The sequence below is a fragment of the Tursiops truncatus genome, chromosome 20 (genome assembly GCF_011762595.2).
Source record: "Tursiops truncatus isolate mTurTru1 chromosome 20, mTurTru1.mat.Y, whole genome shotgun sequence".
In the NCBI taxonomy this organism is placed as follows: domain Eukaryota; kingdom Metazoa; phylum Chordata; class Mammalia; order Artiodactyla; family Delphinidae; genus Tursiops; species Tursiops truncatus.
Window position 1 is genome coordinate 32,230,544 of NC_047053.1, and position 16,954 is coordinate 32,247,497.

Below are 16,954 nucleotides of genomic sequence, written 5' to 3' on the forward strand. Positions count from 1 at the left end.
AAATGACCTCAGGGATACCGCCCCCAGTATTAGCCTTCAGGCCAACCATTAAGTGAACTATTAAGTAAGAAAAAATGTTTACATAAAGATAAAAACCTGACCTCTTTTCCCTGCTACTAAATACTGACTTCTATTCCTCTTTTTAGCCCAGAGATTAGATATAATACTTTATTCACTAACTCCTAAACACCAACTTTGTCTGCACTAGTTATATAATTAAGACACTTAGTATGGTCAGGGAAATAGGGGAGAAAAGTTACTTCAATGGAATCTGGGCATCTAACTTTGAATTCCAGTCTTCCAGCTATTTACCTTTAGGCAAGTTATTTTCCCTCTTTAGACCTCAGTTTTCTCATCTATTTAAATAAAAAGCATTAGGCTAAATTATCTCACTGGTTCATTGCAGTTCTAGGAAAAGTAAAACATAAATAACTTGCTTAACTCTTTTCTTTCAACCTCCACGTAGCCAAACAGGGGTGACCACTGACACTCACTACTTCATGTTTCAGAAGCAAGGACCCCAAATCCCCAGGGATAACCATAGGCAGGACAGTTGCATTCAGCCAGACCCAGTACAGGATTTTACTACAGAATCTGTATCTTGGGTGTATAAAAAGGAGCTGGATTATTTTATGATCCATTAATTACAGAAGCACCAAGATAATCACAGCAGCGATAGTCACCCTAATTTATGTTTATCTAGGCTAACCAATAATCTCAACCCTGGCTGTATATTACACTCACTCAAATAGCTTTAAAAAAAATGCCCCAGCTCCAAGCCAGGCCAGTATCACCTGAATCAGAATTTCTGGGGATGGGGCTCATTTCTTAAGGTCCTCCAAGCGATTCTGATGTACAGTAAAAACCAAGAACCACTAATTCAGACTTTTCAATCCAAGAAATGCAAAGCAAATGACCAAAAGTTCACACACTGGTTGTTCAATCAAACATCAATAAATAAGAATAATCTAGTGTTACTATTTACTGACATTCTCAATTACATGTAGAGAATCGTGTTTCTAGAGAAAAAGGAGAGCTCTACAACAACCCCTTGTTCCTCAATAAAGTCTGGCCCTGCCAGAATTAGAATATAACTTTCTGACATGATAAAGCAGTTCAAAGAAAGATTACTACAAATTTGCCCACCCCTGCAAAAGTCCTATCAATCTTCAGACAGTTATAACAGTGTTAGTCAAAGTAGTACGGAGACTGAAATTCCTCACTCTTACTTGCTAGGTCTCACTAAAAGACCTAGCATGTAGGAGGAACGGGAGAAAATTTAGAGGAACATTTAGGAAAAGACACTTTCAAAACCTGCACTCCAGGCAAAATACATCATTTCCCACTTATCAAAAAATCCAATGAAAAATATCAAAAAAAAACCAAGGGGGCTTCCCTGGTGGCGCAGTGGTTGAGAGTCCGCCTGCCGATGCAGGGGACACGGGTTTGTGTCCCGGTCCAGGAGGATCCCACATGCCGTGGAGCGGCTGGGCCCGTGGGCCATGGCTGCTGAGCTTGCGCGTCCGGAGCCTGTGCTCCGCAACGGGAGAGGCCACAACAGTGAGAGGACCGCGTACCCCAAAAAAAAAAAAAAAAAAAAAAAAAAGAAGTCCAATGATACAGAAAAAGGTGAAAAAATCTTGGCTCAAATTATTCTTGCTCTTTTCAGAACAAGATCAATGAAACCAACAGGACAGATTAAATAAGTAAAACATTAAACTTCTCTGACTTACCTCATGTGTAAGGCCAAGCCATCCTGTAGGCTAGAGATCCCCAAGTCAGAGAGCGTATCTGAGCAGACAGAGGCTGGTGACAGAGAGCCCTCCTTCTCCTCCAGTAGGTCCAGCTTCACCAGGTTGCTAATCTCATCCTCTGAGTTATCTTCAGACACGGAACCAATTATGAATCGGGAGTGCTGGTTGAGCTCCACAGGTTTGGCCAAGGAAGAAGGTTCATCCATTATTCCTTCAAAATGATCTCTCAGAGCTATGGAGAAGATGAAGGGTAAGTGAGAAAAGCAGGTTATGGATAATAACCTGTATCTGAGGAAAGTCACAGGTTAGACCTAGTACACCACAGCTGGCACTTGGAAGCAAGGCAGAATTTGAGAACTAGTTTACTTGGCTATTCTTTTTCAAGGCCTTTGCTTTCTAAAAGAAAAGAAAATCCAGATCATGGGAACTATGCCTAAAAAATTAAAATCAGTTCCCTTTTCCTCAAAGAACGTTCTCTCTAAAAACTATAAGCCATTCCCAATATCTATCAATTTGGTGAAGTCCAAGAGATAATAACGATCAGTGGAGAAATCTCTGTAGTAGGTGAAAGTTGCTGGTTGTGATACTGCGATTTCAGTTGTTAGCACTGGGGAGAATGCAGGGTAAGGGTTTGGGGAGAGCGGTGGTCATTTGAAACTTGGTGTTACGTAACTATCATCTGGTTCCAAACACTATACTATGAGAGGCTATGAATTTTACATAAGTGTATATGCATATAAATATACACACATGAAGTACATTTACATATGTACATACATATATAAGGCAAACTAAATGCGTGTATACATATACTACACACATACACAGCTTGCTTTAAAACAAACTCCAGATGAGTATTTTTTAATTAAAAAAAATCTTTACTTGTCCCCATGAGTGTTTTCTTAAATCACATCTGTTAAAAATTCACCCCAGGGATTTTGCTGGTGGCACAGTGGTTAAGACTCCGCGCTCCCAATGCAGGGGGCACGGGTTCGATCCCTGGTCAGGGAACTAGATCCCACACACATGCCACAACTAAGAGTTTGCATGCCACACCTAAGGAGCACATGTGCTGCAACTAAGGAGCTGGCAAACCAAAACTAAGGAGCCCATGGGCCGCAACTAAGACCTGGCATAACCAGGTTAATTAATTAATTATTTTTTTAAAAACTAAAACAAAAAAATTCACCCCAAAATGTCTGTTTTGGACTCTAATATGCTGATTGCTGACATTGATAGGGAGAAAGTGAATCTACTATCAAATTTTAAATTTATAATTAAAATTATGGAGGTGTTATCTCAATTAAGTACAAGTTTTCTAGATACAGGGCCTTACTAGTCAGGATTAGATGTTGCCAACCGCTAGCAAACTAATTAACAAAGACCAAAACATAGTTCAAAGCTCACAACAACAATAAAAACCCAAACTAAATGAAACAATATTTATTCTGTCGTTTCAAAAATGCTATTTAAAAGTCAAAACTACACATCAAATTAGTATTAAAAAGCTTGTAGCCTGACCAACGATTTTAATTCAGAGTAATGATTCCCAGTCCTGATATTGAGGTGCCTTCAGAGAAGGTTATAAATAAATAATAAACTTATTATTAATAATTGTATATGCTGTAAACCACTTTGATGTATAAAAGTAAACAGTAATGTCCTTTGACATTTGATAATAAAACATCAAGATTTTAAAATATTTGAGAATCATCACTAAATGTGTTAAAAACGACACATGCACCATAATTTCGGTGTAATTTATGAATCAGAGCTTATGCGTTTACAAAAACACAACAGAATCTGTAAACCCTAGAGCGGTGGTTCGCAAAGTATGGTTGCCCGACCACAGCAGCAGCCACAGCAACCGCATGACCTGGGCTCTACCACAGACTAGCGAACTGTACTGGAACCTACAGGTTGGGGCACAGTAATCTATATTTTAACAAGTCCTGAAATTTGAGAACCACTGTGCTAGAAGAGTAAAACAGTAATAACAAATTGCCAGGAATGCTAAAAATACCCATAGACATTTCCTAAAAGCCAATTGGAGATTCCTTAGGCTAACTTTCATTTTTAAAACCGGAATCAAATATAAAAGTATCATGTGAAAGGAAAAAATTGACGTCTAAATTCATCATACAGGGGACTTTCCTGGCGGTCCAGTGGTTAAGACTCCACGCTTCCACTGCAGGGTCGGGGGGGCCCGGTTTGATCTCTGGTGGGGCAACTAAGATTCCACATGCCGCACGGTGTGGCCAAAAAAATAAATTAAATAAAAGAAATAAATTCACTATACATTTCTCCCTTGGAATATTAGGTTTCTTTAAAAAAAATTTTTTTAATGTCTCCAAATTTTATAAAGAGGCTCATTTCCAGAACTTTCAAAAAAACCAAATCATTAAAAAGAGAAAAAAAGGACGGAAGGAAAAAAAGAAAAGAAGGAGGTAGGGAGGGAAAAGTTCTAACAGATTTACCACTCTGAAGAACACCAAAAAGTACAGCAGTGAAAAGGCTACTTCTTTCTCATTTTAGAGCAGTGAATAATCAAGCTTAAAAATAATAGATTAAAAAAAATTTTTCCAAATTTCATCTCAACTAACAGAAAATAATAGCTACCTTCTTCACAAGAGAAATAAGGCACTCAGGGACAGATTCTAGTCTATAGTCTAAGCAAAATTAGATAACTACACTAAAAAATAGAACTCACTGAGAAAGGAGCAATTCTCCTTTCTTCCATGGGAAAAGAAAAAGGATTAACGAATAAATGAAAGGTTCCATAAGGTCAACTTCAAATTTTTCTTTCCTAGCCAAGAAGAACATGAAGGAACCTATAGGTTCCAGAGACTGAAAGCAGCAAAGTGTCAACAGCTAAAGAGCCTGTCCACCAACCGGCAGCTCCACTGAGTGGTATTCCCAGGCACAAGCCTACAAACCACAGAAAAGAGAGGTCGTGTATGGAAAATCACTGAGAAGCTGTCCAGACACTCTAGAAGCTACTCCACAGCCCGTCCCATTTCCACTGATTCCAGGCCTGAACTGAAGAGAAAAGGTGGTGGATTACTACCACTGTCAGTCTCAACCACTTCAGGTAACCCACCTCCCACCTCCAGTCTGCCTATATTTTTTTGCGGAAGGCAACTTTTAACATAAAAGCCTACAGTTTTATATTTTAGCACGTGAACATAAAATTTTTATCACACTGTAAACATGAAGAAGCATTATTTGTAACTGACCTCTTAAAATTCTTATTGTCTGAGCAGATATCCACCTCCAAAAAGAACTAAAGAGAGAAAGAGAGAGATTTGAAATGTCTTTTTTTAAGAAACCCAAATTTTATCAATTCCCGTTTTGCTCATCACAGTACAAAACTAGTCAAAGTATCATTTCTATGTCAAATATACTATTTAACTTGAAGTATAAAGTTCAGTTGCTTAACTATTGGTTTAAATCTGTAAATCAAAAGCGTTACACATTCAAAGACTTTACTATTCATGAAAAGTATTAAACAATAATCCAAGCTTACCATTTCACAAGGTGCCTTTTCCAATTGTATACTTTGATGGACACATTCCGACCCTATGATTTCCAATATTTCATCAAAAAGTAGGCAGTGGGGAGAAGAGAACCACAAGATTCTCAACAACTCAGTCAGGCTCTAATTATGTTTCCAAATGTTTATACCCACCCACAAAGGTTGGGAGCCAAGGAGAGGACAGGTCTCTCATTATTAAGTCCCTAAACTCTAAGGAACCAAAGAATCTCTAGCTACTTCCCAAATCCTGGTTTTCCTTCTATGCCCAACAATTATAATGTATTTGGGGTAGAGTTTCTCTACTTTGACTACGTATAACAATTACCTGTGGAGCTTTTTAAAAACACATGAATGGATAAAGAAGATGTGGTGTATACATACAATGGAATACTATTCAGCCATTAAAAACAGAATGAAATTTCACCATCTGCAACAACATGGATGGATTTGGAAGGTATTATGCTTAGTGAAATAAGTCAGACAGAGAAAGACAAATACTGTATGATATCACTTATATGCGGAATCTAAAAAATACAACAAACTAGTGAATATAACAAAAAAGAAGCAGACTCACAGATAGCAAGAAGAAACTACTGCTTACCAGCGGGGAGAGGGAAGGGGGAAGGGCAATAATGGGGTAGGGGATTAAGAGGTACAAACTGTTATGTATAAAATAAGCTACAAGGATATATTGCACAACACAGGAAATATAGCCAATATATATACTTTTTACTTTATTTTTTGGCTGCGTTGGGTCTTTGTTGCTGTGCGCGGGCTTTCTCTAGTTGTGGCGAGCGGGGTCTACTCTTTGTTGCGGTGTGCAGGCTTCTCATTGCAGTGGCTTCTCTTTGTTGCGGAGCACAGGCTCTAGGCACGCGGGCTGCAGTAGTTGTGGCTCACGGGCTCTAGAACGCAGGCTCAGTAGTTGTGGCCCACGAGCTTAGTTGCTCCGCGGCATGTGGGATCTTCCCGGACCAGGGCTCAAACCCGTGTTCCCTACATTGGCAGGCGGATTCTTAACCACTGCGCCACCAAGGAAGTCCCTAGCCAATATTTTATAGTAACTATAAATGGAGTATAACCTTTAAAAATTGTAAATCACTATGTTGTACACCTGTAACATACAATACTGTACACCAACTATGCTTCAATTAAAAAAATTATTTAAAAAAAATGTCTAAACTCCATTCCAGATCTTCTGAATCAGAATCCCTGTTTGGGGGCTTCCCTGGTGGCGCAGTGGTTAAGAATCTGCCTGCCAATGCAGGGAACACGAGTTTGAGCCCTGGTCCGGGAAGCTCCCACATGCCGCGGAGCAACTCAGCCCGTGCACCACAACTACTGAGTCTTGCGCTCTAGAGCTCATGAGTCACAACTACTGAGCCCACACGCCTGGAGCCTGTGCTCCACAACAAGAGAAGCCACCCCAATGAGAAGCCCGCACACCGCATTGAAGAGTAGTTCCCGCTCACTGCAACTAGAGAAAGCCCACACACAGCAACGAAGAACCAATGCAGCCAAAAAAAAAAAAAAGAATCCCTGCTGGAGACCCAGATATTTGAATATTAAGTTCCACAACTGATTGAACCTCTTTACATCCAGGCTTGAAAACCACTGGTCTAGGGTGGAGAAGAAAAAAGAAGGAAAGAACTTCTTTACACTGATAGGGAAATCCAGAACTTCTAAGAGAGGGGACCCCAAATGACAAGCAACAAGACTGGGGACAGTGCAGGCATGCCAACTGGCAAATTAGGATGTAACCAATTGTGTAGTCTGAGCTAATACTATTCCCTACAATTGTGGTAGAGAAGGGAGTGAGAAGAGGAAGGGAAAAGTATGTAGTTTGGATGGGATGTAACAAAAGGTGTCAGGGGAGCTGGAGTCAAAACCTAGGACCAAGATCACACTCTGACTCTGACACGTTACTGGCAGTGCAAACTTGAACGAGTCACTTACCATCTCTGAGTCACCTCATCTGTAAAAATAAAAAGAGGTCATATGTACCTCATGGGACTGCTGTGAGGTCTGAGAGTACAGGAAAGGGTTTTACAAGCACTAAACCAGTGTTTTTCAAACTATGGGTTACCAATAATCAGAATACTAAGAAATTAAGTTAATGGGTTACAACCAACATTTTAAAAATTAAATATTCAATAGAATAGAAAATGTTAAGAGTTCACCATACTTCATAAGGATAAATACTGCTTTGTAAAATTTTGTATCAGTTATATATATATGTCATGACATTAATGTCATCTTATTGTGTCCAAAAAGTTAAGTAATTTTTAAAAATTTTTATTGGAGTATAGTTGATTTACAATGTTGTGCTAGTTTCAGGTGTACAGCAAAGTGAATCAGTTATACACATACCAAAAAGTTGTCTTTTGTGTGTGTTGTGTGTGTGTGTGTGTGTGTGTGTATTTGGGTTTTTTTTGGTTGTTCCATGCAGCATGCAGGATCTTAGTTCCCCAACCAGAGATGGAACCCATGTCCCCCTGCATTGGGAGCTCGGAGTCTTAACCACTGGACTGCCAGGGAAGTCCCAAAAAGTTAAGTCTTAAAGCCACAATTAATCCTCACTCTTCTGCCCCCCCCCCTACTTTATGCCCTCAAACAAGCACAGTGAGTTAAGTACCTAAACCAATGGCTCTTAAATTTTCTTAAGTCAAGACACTACTAGAAATCTAATAAAAGCTATGGACCCTGTCCTGACAAAAATGTACCCTCACAAACATTTTGCTTGCATACAAGTTTGGTATCCCTAAAGCCTTGCCATGAATTAGGCTAAGACTTTTCCTCTAAGTGGACAAATAATGGAATTGACCCCTGGGGAAGGCTCATATAGCTGCTGTCTTATCCCCTCCAAAAGAAGGCCTTTCCACAGATCCAGTTGTAGGATATTCTGCTTAGTCAAATAAACATTTCCTTCATTATAGCAAATGTTGCCAATGTCAAATTTTCTTTTATTTAAAAATACATATAATTGACCCTTGAACAACAGCAGTGGTTAGGGGTGCTGACCTTCCACACAGTCAAAAAGCCGTGTATAACTTAGACTGGGCCCTCCGTATATGCAGTTCCTTCAAATCCAAGATTCAGCATCCACAGATGTGACCAACCTTTGGTTCTACAGTAATTGCAGTATTTACTACTGAAAAAAATATCCACGTTTAAGTGGACCCATGCAGTTCAAACCCCTGTTATTTAAAGATCAACTATATATGTTCTTGAACTTTTATTTGGGGACTCTTGAAAATATCTGCAGAAGGCTTTCCATGTTCCTGAAAAATGAGTTAAAGCTAATTATAGATAATGCACTTATTTATTTAGATATTTCTCTAAATAAAATAGAACAGATTTTACCAAACTTTGTAAACATGTTCTCCTTGAATTCAAATGACATGGTATTTTCCAAGCAATTCTAATTAAAGAGGCAGCAATTAGTCTTCATAGCCACTGATAAAAGTATCCAACCTAACACAACATATCCTTGCTCTTTAAGCCATAGTAACTTCATTGAAATTTATTCAGAAAGAATCACTGACTTTTCCTCTTCATTTTTGTCATTTTATTGATGAACTCTTAAATGGATTTTGGTATTAATTCAGTATCCATAAGAGAATTATACACTTTTTCTTAAGCCATATTTTACTTTCCTGCAAGTTTTGAATTTTAAAATGACAAGGACTTGTGTTCCAACTTGTGAGATAAATAATGTATATTCAAAGATAAATAAGATTTGGTCCCTGGCTAAGTGGCTGTGGACACTTAAATAAACAATTACAGTACTATAATAATTTCTACGTGTAGAAACATAAAAGAAGGGTACATTATCCAAACCTGGAGGTGGTAATGGTGAAGACAAAGATCAAAGAAGACTGCTTGGAGTGGGAAGGCATTAGCAATGAAGAACTAGGGAGAAAAGCAAGGAGGGAGAGGAAGGAGCATTCCATGTAGAAGAAATCACTGAATAAAGACCTAGATGGGGACTTCGCTAGTGGTGCAGTGGGTAAGATTCTGCACTCCCAATGCAGGGGGCCTGGGTTCTATCCCTGGTCAGGGAACTAGACCCTGCATGCATGCCACAACTAAGAAGCCTGCATGCCACAGCTAAGAAGTCCACATGCTGCAACTAAATGATCCCGCATGCTGCAACTAAATATCCCACATGCCACAATGAAGATCCTGCCTGCCACAACTAAGGCCCAGCACAGCCAAAATAAATAAATAAATAAATATTTTTTTAAAAAGACCTAGATGGTAGAGGGACTTCCCCAGTTGTCCAGTGGTTAGAACTCCACGCTTCCGCTGCCAGGGCCTGGATTCATTCTTCAATCCCTGCTCAGGGAACTACACGGGGTGGCAAAAAGAAAAAAAAAAAAACAGCAACGTATTTCTTTAGGGTATAATAGTCAGAGAAAATAACATGGTGTACTTATCTGTCCTATTCCTCATTTCTCAGTCCAGCGATATAGAATATTTATCAAGGAGGAAGCTGGTACAAACTTCTCACCTTTCAAGAAATCTTTAATGAAGTCTTGCCAAACTTTTGGATAAGGATGGTAGGTTGAACACACATCCACTTTTGCTCCTGCCTGAAATCCCACTAAAACAACAATCAAGGAATTTTTTAAAAGCCATAAGCCATAAAAAGACACTCCTTCCCACCTCCCCCCAAAAAAGTCAGGGGAGACAATAGCAAGATAATTTTCTTAGAAGGCAGATGGAAGAGTGATAAATGACTACACAAACCGAAGAAAACTAAATCATGAGCCATCTGTGGTAAACTTAGAATAAATAAAATTTACATCATGGAATCTCCAAAATGTCCAGGAAGTGGAAGTGAAAGATGGAACTATAAAGAGGACTGGCTGAAATTCCATTTCAGAAGCTTCAGATCCTTAGATTTTCTTCCCAGCTGTAAAGCCAGGTGCCTGCTGCTCTACCATCTTGGTAAGAGACTGAAGATTTATACTCTAGAGAGGGTTAAATGGAGGGTTTCTAGGCTGAGGGATGCCAGCAACAGTAAAGGGGAAGGCACCATATTGAAAATGGAGAGATTAAGTAAACATGTTGAGTAAGACCTCCCAGCCTTCTTTCCCTAATTTTCACCCTCCAGGAGGAAAACTGAAGGATCCTTCTTTGCAGAATCTAACCAGACCGACGAAAAAAAGCCTCAAGTAGAACATTAGAGATCCCAAATTAAGATGCCCAATCAGATCACCCACAGTGAAATTAACAGTCAACAAGCCTCATTTATATTTTCATAATCTTGAATCAGCTTTTCAATCCTCTCTAAATTGTAGCAGTCAATTAAGGATTACTAGATGTCTAAGAAAAACCTCCAACATGAAAGAATTTTTAAAAAGTAATGACTACCTGTAGAAAAAAACGCAACTTGGGCTTCCCTGGTGGCGCAGTGGTTGAGAGTCCGCCTGCCGATGCAGGGGACATGGGTTCGTGCCCCGGTCCGGGAAGATCCCACATGCCGCGGAGCGGCTGGGCCCGTGAGCCATGGCCACTGAGCCTGCGCGTCCGGAGCCTGTGCTCCGCAGCGGGAGAGGCCACAACAGTGAGAGGCCCGGGTACCACAAAAAAAAAAAAAAAAAAAAAAATGCAACTTGAAGAGATTATGCAAAAAAAAAAAAAATTTTAAATTAGGGGGAGGGGAGGGGAGGGGAGGAGGGCAACCTGACTTCTGTGGTATTTTCCCTCCAAACACATAACCCTAGTATAATCATGAGAAAACATCAGACAAATTTGAATTAAAGGACATTCTACAAAATACTTGAACAGTCCTCTTCAAAACTGTCAAGGTCATTAAAAAAAAAAGACTAAGAAACTATCACAGATCAGGGGAGACTAAGGAGACATCACCACTAAATGCAATGCCGTTTCTTGGATTAGATCCTGGAACAACAACAATTAAAAAAACACATAAGTTTTAAAAAAAACTGGGGAAACCTGAGTAAAGTCTATAGTTTAATTAATAGTACTGAACCAATGTTAACTTCTTGGTATTGACAAAAGTACTGCAACTATATAAGATATTAACATTAAGGGAAGGCTGGTGAAGGGTGTGCAGGAAACTTATGTACTCTCTTTACAGCTTTCCTGTAAGTCTAAAGTCACTTCAAAATTCAAAAAAATTTAAAAATTTTAATTTTAAAAGACTATCATTATCCTGAGAGAACTAAGAGAAGATATTACTTACATGAAACACAATGGGATATTTTTAAAAGAAACATTTAAAGAAAAGAAAGAGTTCTCAAAAGTTAAAAATACAATCACAGCAATGAAAATACTCAAAACAGAGTTAGAAGATAAAGTTAAGAAAAATCTTTCATAAATCAGAATAAAAAGACAAAAGGATGGACACAGCCTCATCCACCAGCAGAAGCAAGAAGAACTACAATCCTGTAGCCTGTGGAACAAAAACCACATTCACGGAAAGACAGACAAAATGAAAAGGCAGAGGGCTATGTACCAGATGAAGGAACAAGATAAAACCCCAGAAAAACAACTAAATGAAGTGGAGATAGGCAACCTTCCAGAAAAAGAATTCAGAATAATGGTAGTGAAGATGATACAGGACCTCGGAAAAAGAATGGAGGCAAAGAGCAAGAAGGCGCAAGAAATGTTTAACAAAGACCTAGAAGATTTAAAGAACAAACACCTAGAAGAATTAAAAAACAAACAAAGAGATAAACAATACAATAATTGAAGTGAAAAATACACTAGAAGGAATCAATAGCAGCATAACTGAGGCAGAAGAATGGATAAGTGACCTGGAAGACAGAATGGTGGAATTCACTGCCACAGAACAGAAAAAAGAAAAAAAAAATGAAAAGAAATGAAGACAGCCTAAGAGACCTCTGGGACAACATTAAATGCAACAACATTCACATTATAGGGGTCCCAGAAGGAGAAGAGAGAGAGAAAGGACCCGAGAAAATATTTGAAGAGATTATAGTCGAAAACTTCCTTAACATGGGAAAGGAAACAGTCACCCAAGTCCAGGAAGCGCAGAGAGTCCCAGGCAGGATAAACCGAAGGAGAAACATGCCAAGACACATAGTAATCAAACTGACAAAAATTAAAGACAAAGAAAAATTATTAAAAGCAACACGAGAAAAAGGACAAAAACATACAAGGGAACTCCCATACGGTTAACAGCTGATTTCTCAGCAGAAACTCTACAAGCCAGAAGGCAGTGGCAAGATATATTTAAAGTGACGAAAGGGAAGAACAAGATGAAGGAAGTACCAGATGAAGGAACAAGATAAAACCCCAGAAAAACAAGCAAAAAACTCTGTACAACCGGGCTTCCCTGGTGGCGCAGTGGTTGAGAGTCCGCCTGCCAATGCAGGGGACACGGGTTCGTGCCCCAGTCTGGGAAGATCCCACATGCCGCGGAGCGGCTGGGCCCGTGAGCCATGGCCACTGAGCCTGCACGTCCAGAGCCTGTGCTCCGCAACAGGAGAGGCCACAACAGTGAGAGGCCCGCGTACTGCAAAAAAAAAAAAAAAAAAATCTGTACAACCAAGATTACTCTACCCAGCAAGGATCTCATTCAGATTTGATGGAGAAATCAAAACCTTTATAGACAAGCAAAAGCTAAGAGAATTCAGCACCACCAAACCAGCTCTACAACAAATGCTAAAGGAACTTCTCTAAGTGGGAAACGCAAGAGAAGAAAAGGACCTACAAAAACAAACCCAAAACAAGAAAATGGTCATAGGAACATATGTATCAATAATTACCTTAAATGTGAATGGATTAAATGCTCCAACCAAAAGACACAGGCTTGCTGAATGTATACAAAAACAAGACCCACATATATGCTGTCTACAAGAGACCCACTTCAGACCTAGAGACACATACAGGCTGAAAGTCCGGGGATGGAAAAAGATATTCCATGAAAATGGAAATCAAAAGAAAGCTGGAGTAGCAATACTCATATCAGCTAAAGTAGATTTTAAAATAAAGAATGCTACAAGACACAAGGAAGGACACTATATAATGATCAAGGAATCAATCCAAGAAGAAGATATAACAATTATAAATATATATGCACCCAACATAGGAGCACCTCAATACATAAGACAAATGGTAACAACTATAAAAGAGGAAATCGACAGTAACACAAAAATAGTGGGGGACTTTAACATCTCACTTACACCGAAGGACAGATCATCCAGACAGAAAATTAATAAGGAAACACAAGCTTTAAATGACACAATAGACCAGATAGATTTAATTGATATTTATAGGACATTCCATCCAAAAACAGCAAATTACACTTTCTTCTCAAGTGCACATGGAACGTTCTCCAGATAGATCTCATCTTGGGTCACAAATCAAGCCTCGGTAAATTTAAGAAAACTGAAACTGTATCAAGCATTTTTTCCGATCACAATGCTATGAGATTGGAAATCAGTTACAGGGAAAAAAACGTAAAAACCACAAACACATGGAGGCTAAACAATACATTACTTAATAACCAAGAGATCACTGAAGAAATCAAAGAGGAAATCAAAAAATACCTAGAGACAAATTACAATGAAAACACGACACTCCAAAACCTATGGGATGCAGCAAAAGCAGTTCTAAGAGGGAAGTTTATAGCAATACAATCCTACCTCAAGAAACAAGAAAAATCTCAAATAAATGATCTAAACTTACACCTAAAGAACTAGAGAAAGAACAAACAAAACCCGAAGTTAGTAGAAGGAAAGAAATAATAAAGATCAGAGTAGAAATAAATGAAATAGAAACAAAGAAAACAATAGCAAAGATCAATAAAACTAAAAGCTGGTTCTTTGAGAAGATAAACAAAATTGATAAACCTTTAGCCAGACTCATCAAGAAAAACAGGGGGAAAAAAAAAAGAGAAAAGGATGAATAATAAGAGAGAAAAGATGAGAGTATTAGAGAACTTATTCAGAAGGTCCAACATATGAAGAAGAGGCGTTCCCAAAAGCAGGAACAGAACAAAATAGTGGAAAGCCTTTAACTGATGTCATAATTCAATAAAGTTCCTAAAACTGAAATGCATAATTGCCAGATTAAGAAGGTCCATCAAAGGCATACTACAACAAACAAAAACAGACACCAAGGGACATCACTGAAATTTAAAAAAGTGAAGACAAAGAGAAGATCCTATAAGCCTCCAGAGAGGAAAGAAAGGCCACGTACAAAGGAGCAAGAATCAGAATGCCCTTCAGACTTACCAACAAAAACAGTGGAAGCCTAAAGGTAGTGAAACAATGCCTTCAAAATTCTGAAGGAAAATTATTTCAAACCTAAAATTCTAGATCCAAGCAATGTTTCAACAACTGTGAGGATAAAGATAGTTTTAGACAGAAAAATCTCAAAATAATTACCTCCTAGAATGAAGCAATTAGAAACATATTTCATTTTACAAACGGCAGTGCCATAATTGATACAGCCAAGAATCATAAATGTATGTTAAAACCACTGGGTAAGAGATTATTCAAAAACAGGATATTCCTGTGGTCTTAAAAAAATCACCTTACAGAAGAAGACTCTGGGAAGATGGTATAGTAGGAAGTACTAGGACTCTGTCTCCCTACCTAGACAACACTTGCACCGGCAGAATCTGTCTGATGTAACTATTTTGGAATACTGGAATCTACTGAAAGCTTGCAACTTCCAGGGGCAGATTTTGGAGGTTAATTGTGGTTAATTATGGTCAATTGCATTTCTTAGTATAGCAGCAGCTATCCATCCACCACCCTCAGTTACATGGCAGTTATCACCCAACTGTGTACATGTTTCTGGAGCAACACACATGCAGGTTGCGGGAGCCAAGTGGGAGAAAATAACCCTGTCTTCCAAACACTGGGGATCTGTGCTCTGATCACTGATTGCTGTTTCTGATCACATAGGTGGAGACAAAGAGGTAGACAGCCACAATTGTTACACCTCCTCTCACTGTTGCAAGTCCCTCCTCCTCTAGCTGAAGTGACTTCTAGGGGACTTAAAGAACCAGTGCCTTTTTATGTCCCCTTCATTTTCCTTTTTCCCCCGTTTGGGAGCCAGACACTAAACACTAGTACATTCAAAAACTACTGCATATACAGGGAAAAATTAGAAAGTGACTTAACATGCCCAGAGGAAGACTCAGGAAAAGACTTGAAGAGACCTAAAGTTTATACCTCAGGTTGACCTTCAACACAGAGACAGCCTACAACAGTCAAAAAAACAAAAATCATGATAAGAAAGCATCAAATTCTGGGAAGAAAGAGAATCTGATTTCCAGAGTTACCACATTATTAGAATCAAATGTCCAGTTTTCAACAAAAGATCACAAGGCATACAAAGCAAGAGGAAAATATGGCCATTTCAAAAACAAAAAACAAAAAACTTAAACCAACAGAAACTGTTCCTAAAAAATACCAGAAAGCAGATATTCTAGACAAAAATGTTAAAACAACTGTTTAAAAGTTACTCAGAGAACTAAAGGAAGATGGGGAGAAAGTCAAGAAAACAATGTCTAAATAAAATGGAAATATGAATAAAGAACTAGAAAACCTAAAAAGAAACCAAAAAGAAATTCTGCAGCTGAAAAGTACAATAACTGAAATGAAAAATTCACTAGGGGACTTAAAGGCAAACTTGAGCAAGCAGAAGAAAGAATCTGCAAACTTTAAGACAGAACATGTAAATTATCAAGTCTGAGAACAGAAAGAAAACAGATTGAAGAAAAGTGAACAGAGACTAAGGGAGCTGTGGGACACCATCAAGAAACCAAAATATGTATTGTGAGCTCTCAGAAGGAGAAGTGAGAAAATAACAGAAAATATTTGAAGAAATAATGGCTGAAAACTTCCCAAATTTGATGAAATACATGAATATAAACATAAAAGAAGCTCAACAAACACCAAGTGAGACAAACTCAAAGTGAGCAACATAGACATACTTTATAATCAAACTTTTAAATGTCAAAAGACAAGGAGAGAATCTTGAAAGCAGCAAGAGAAAAATGACTCATCACATACAAGAAAACCTCAGTAAGATTACACGCAGATTTCTCATCAGAAACTTTGGAGGCCAGAAGGCTGTGGGCCAATATAGTCAAAGAGCTAAAATAAAAAGCTATCAACCAAGAATCCTATATCCAGCAAAGCTGTCCTTCAAAAGAGAGGGAGAAATTAACACATTCCCAGATAAACAAAAGCTGAGAGAGTACATTACCACTAGACTTCCCCTGCAAGTAATGCTTAAGGGAGTCCTTTCAAGGTGAAATGAAAGGACACAGACAGTAACTCGAACCCACATAGAGAAGTAAAGATTTCAATAATGGTAAATATATGGGTAATTACAAAAACTAGCATTATTGTAATAATGATTTATAACTTATGTTTTGTTTTCTACAAGATCTAAGAGACTAATACATTTAAAGAAAAGCAACAATCGTTAATCTAAAAACTAGTATTATTGTTACGTTGGTTTGTAACTCCAAATCTTGTTTTCACATAATTTAAGAGACTAATGCATTTAAAATAATTATTAGTGTATGCTTTGGGGCACACAATGTATTAAGGTGTAATTTTGTGACATCAGCGACCAAAAGAGGTAAGGACAGACCTGTAAAGGAGCAGAGTTTTGGTATGTTATTGAAGTTAAGCTAGTATAAATT

The 16,954-nt window shown here is 38.4% G+C and overlaps 1 protein-coding gene across 13 annotated transcripts in view; it reads right to left on the reverse strand.

The window, feature by feature from the left end:
• Nucleotides 1-16,954, reverse strand: part of ACACA (acetyl-CoA carboxylase alpha) — a 277,855-nt gene that overhangs the window by 251,274 nt on the left and 9,627 nt on the right. For 11 of the 13 annotated variants that reach the window (XM_073797819.1, XM_073797818.1, XM_073797815.1 and 8 more), the window contains 2 exons: nucleotides 4,991-5,037; nucleotides 1,734-1,986 (listed from right to left, as the gene is read on the reverse strand). In XM_073797819.1, the coding sequence (XP_073653920.1) occupies nucleotides 1,734-1,960 (227 nt within the window). In that variant the 5' untranslated portion in view covers nucleotides 1,961-1,986; nucleotides 4,991-5,037. Of the gene's footprint in view, nucleotides 1-1,733; nucleotides 1,987-4,990; nucleotides 5,038-5,280; nucleotides 5,997-16,954 lie in introns of those variants that run through there. The other 2 variants (XM_073797820.1, XM_073797821.1) reach the window with 2 other exon arrangements.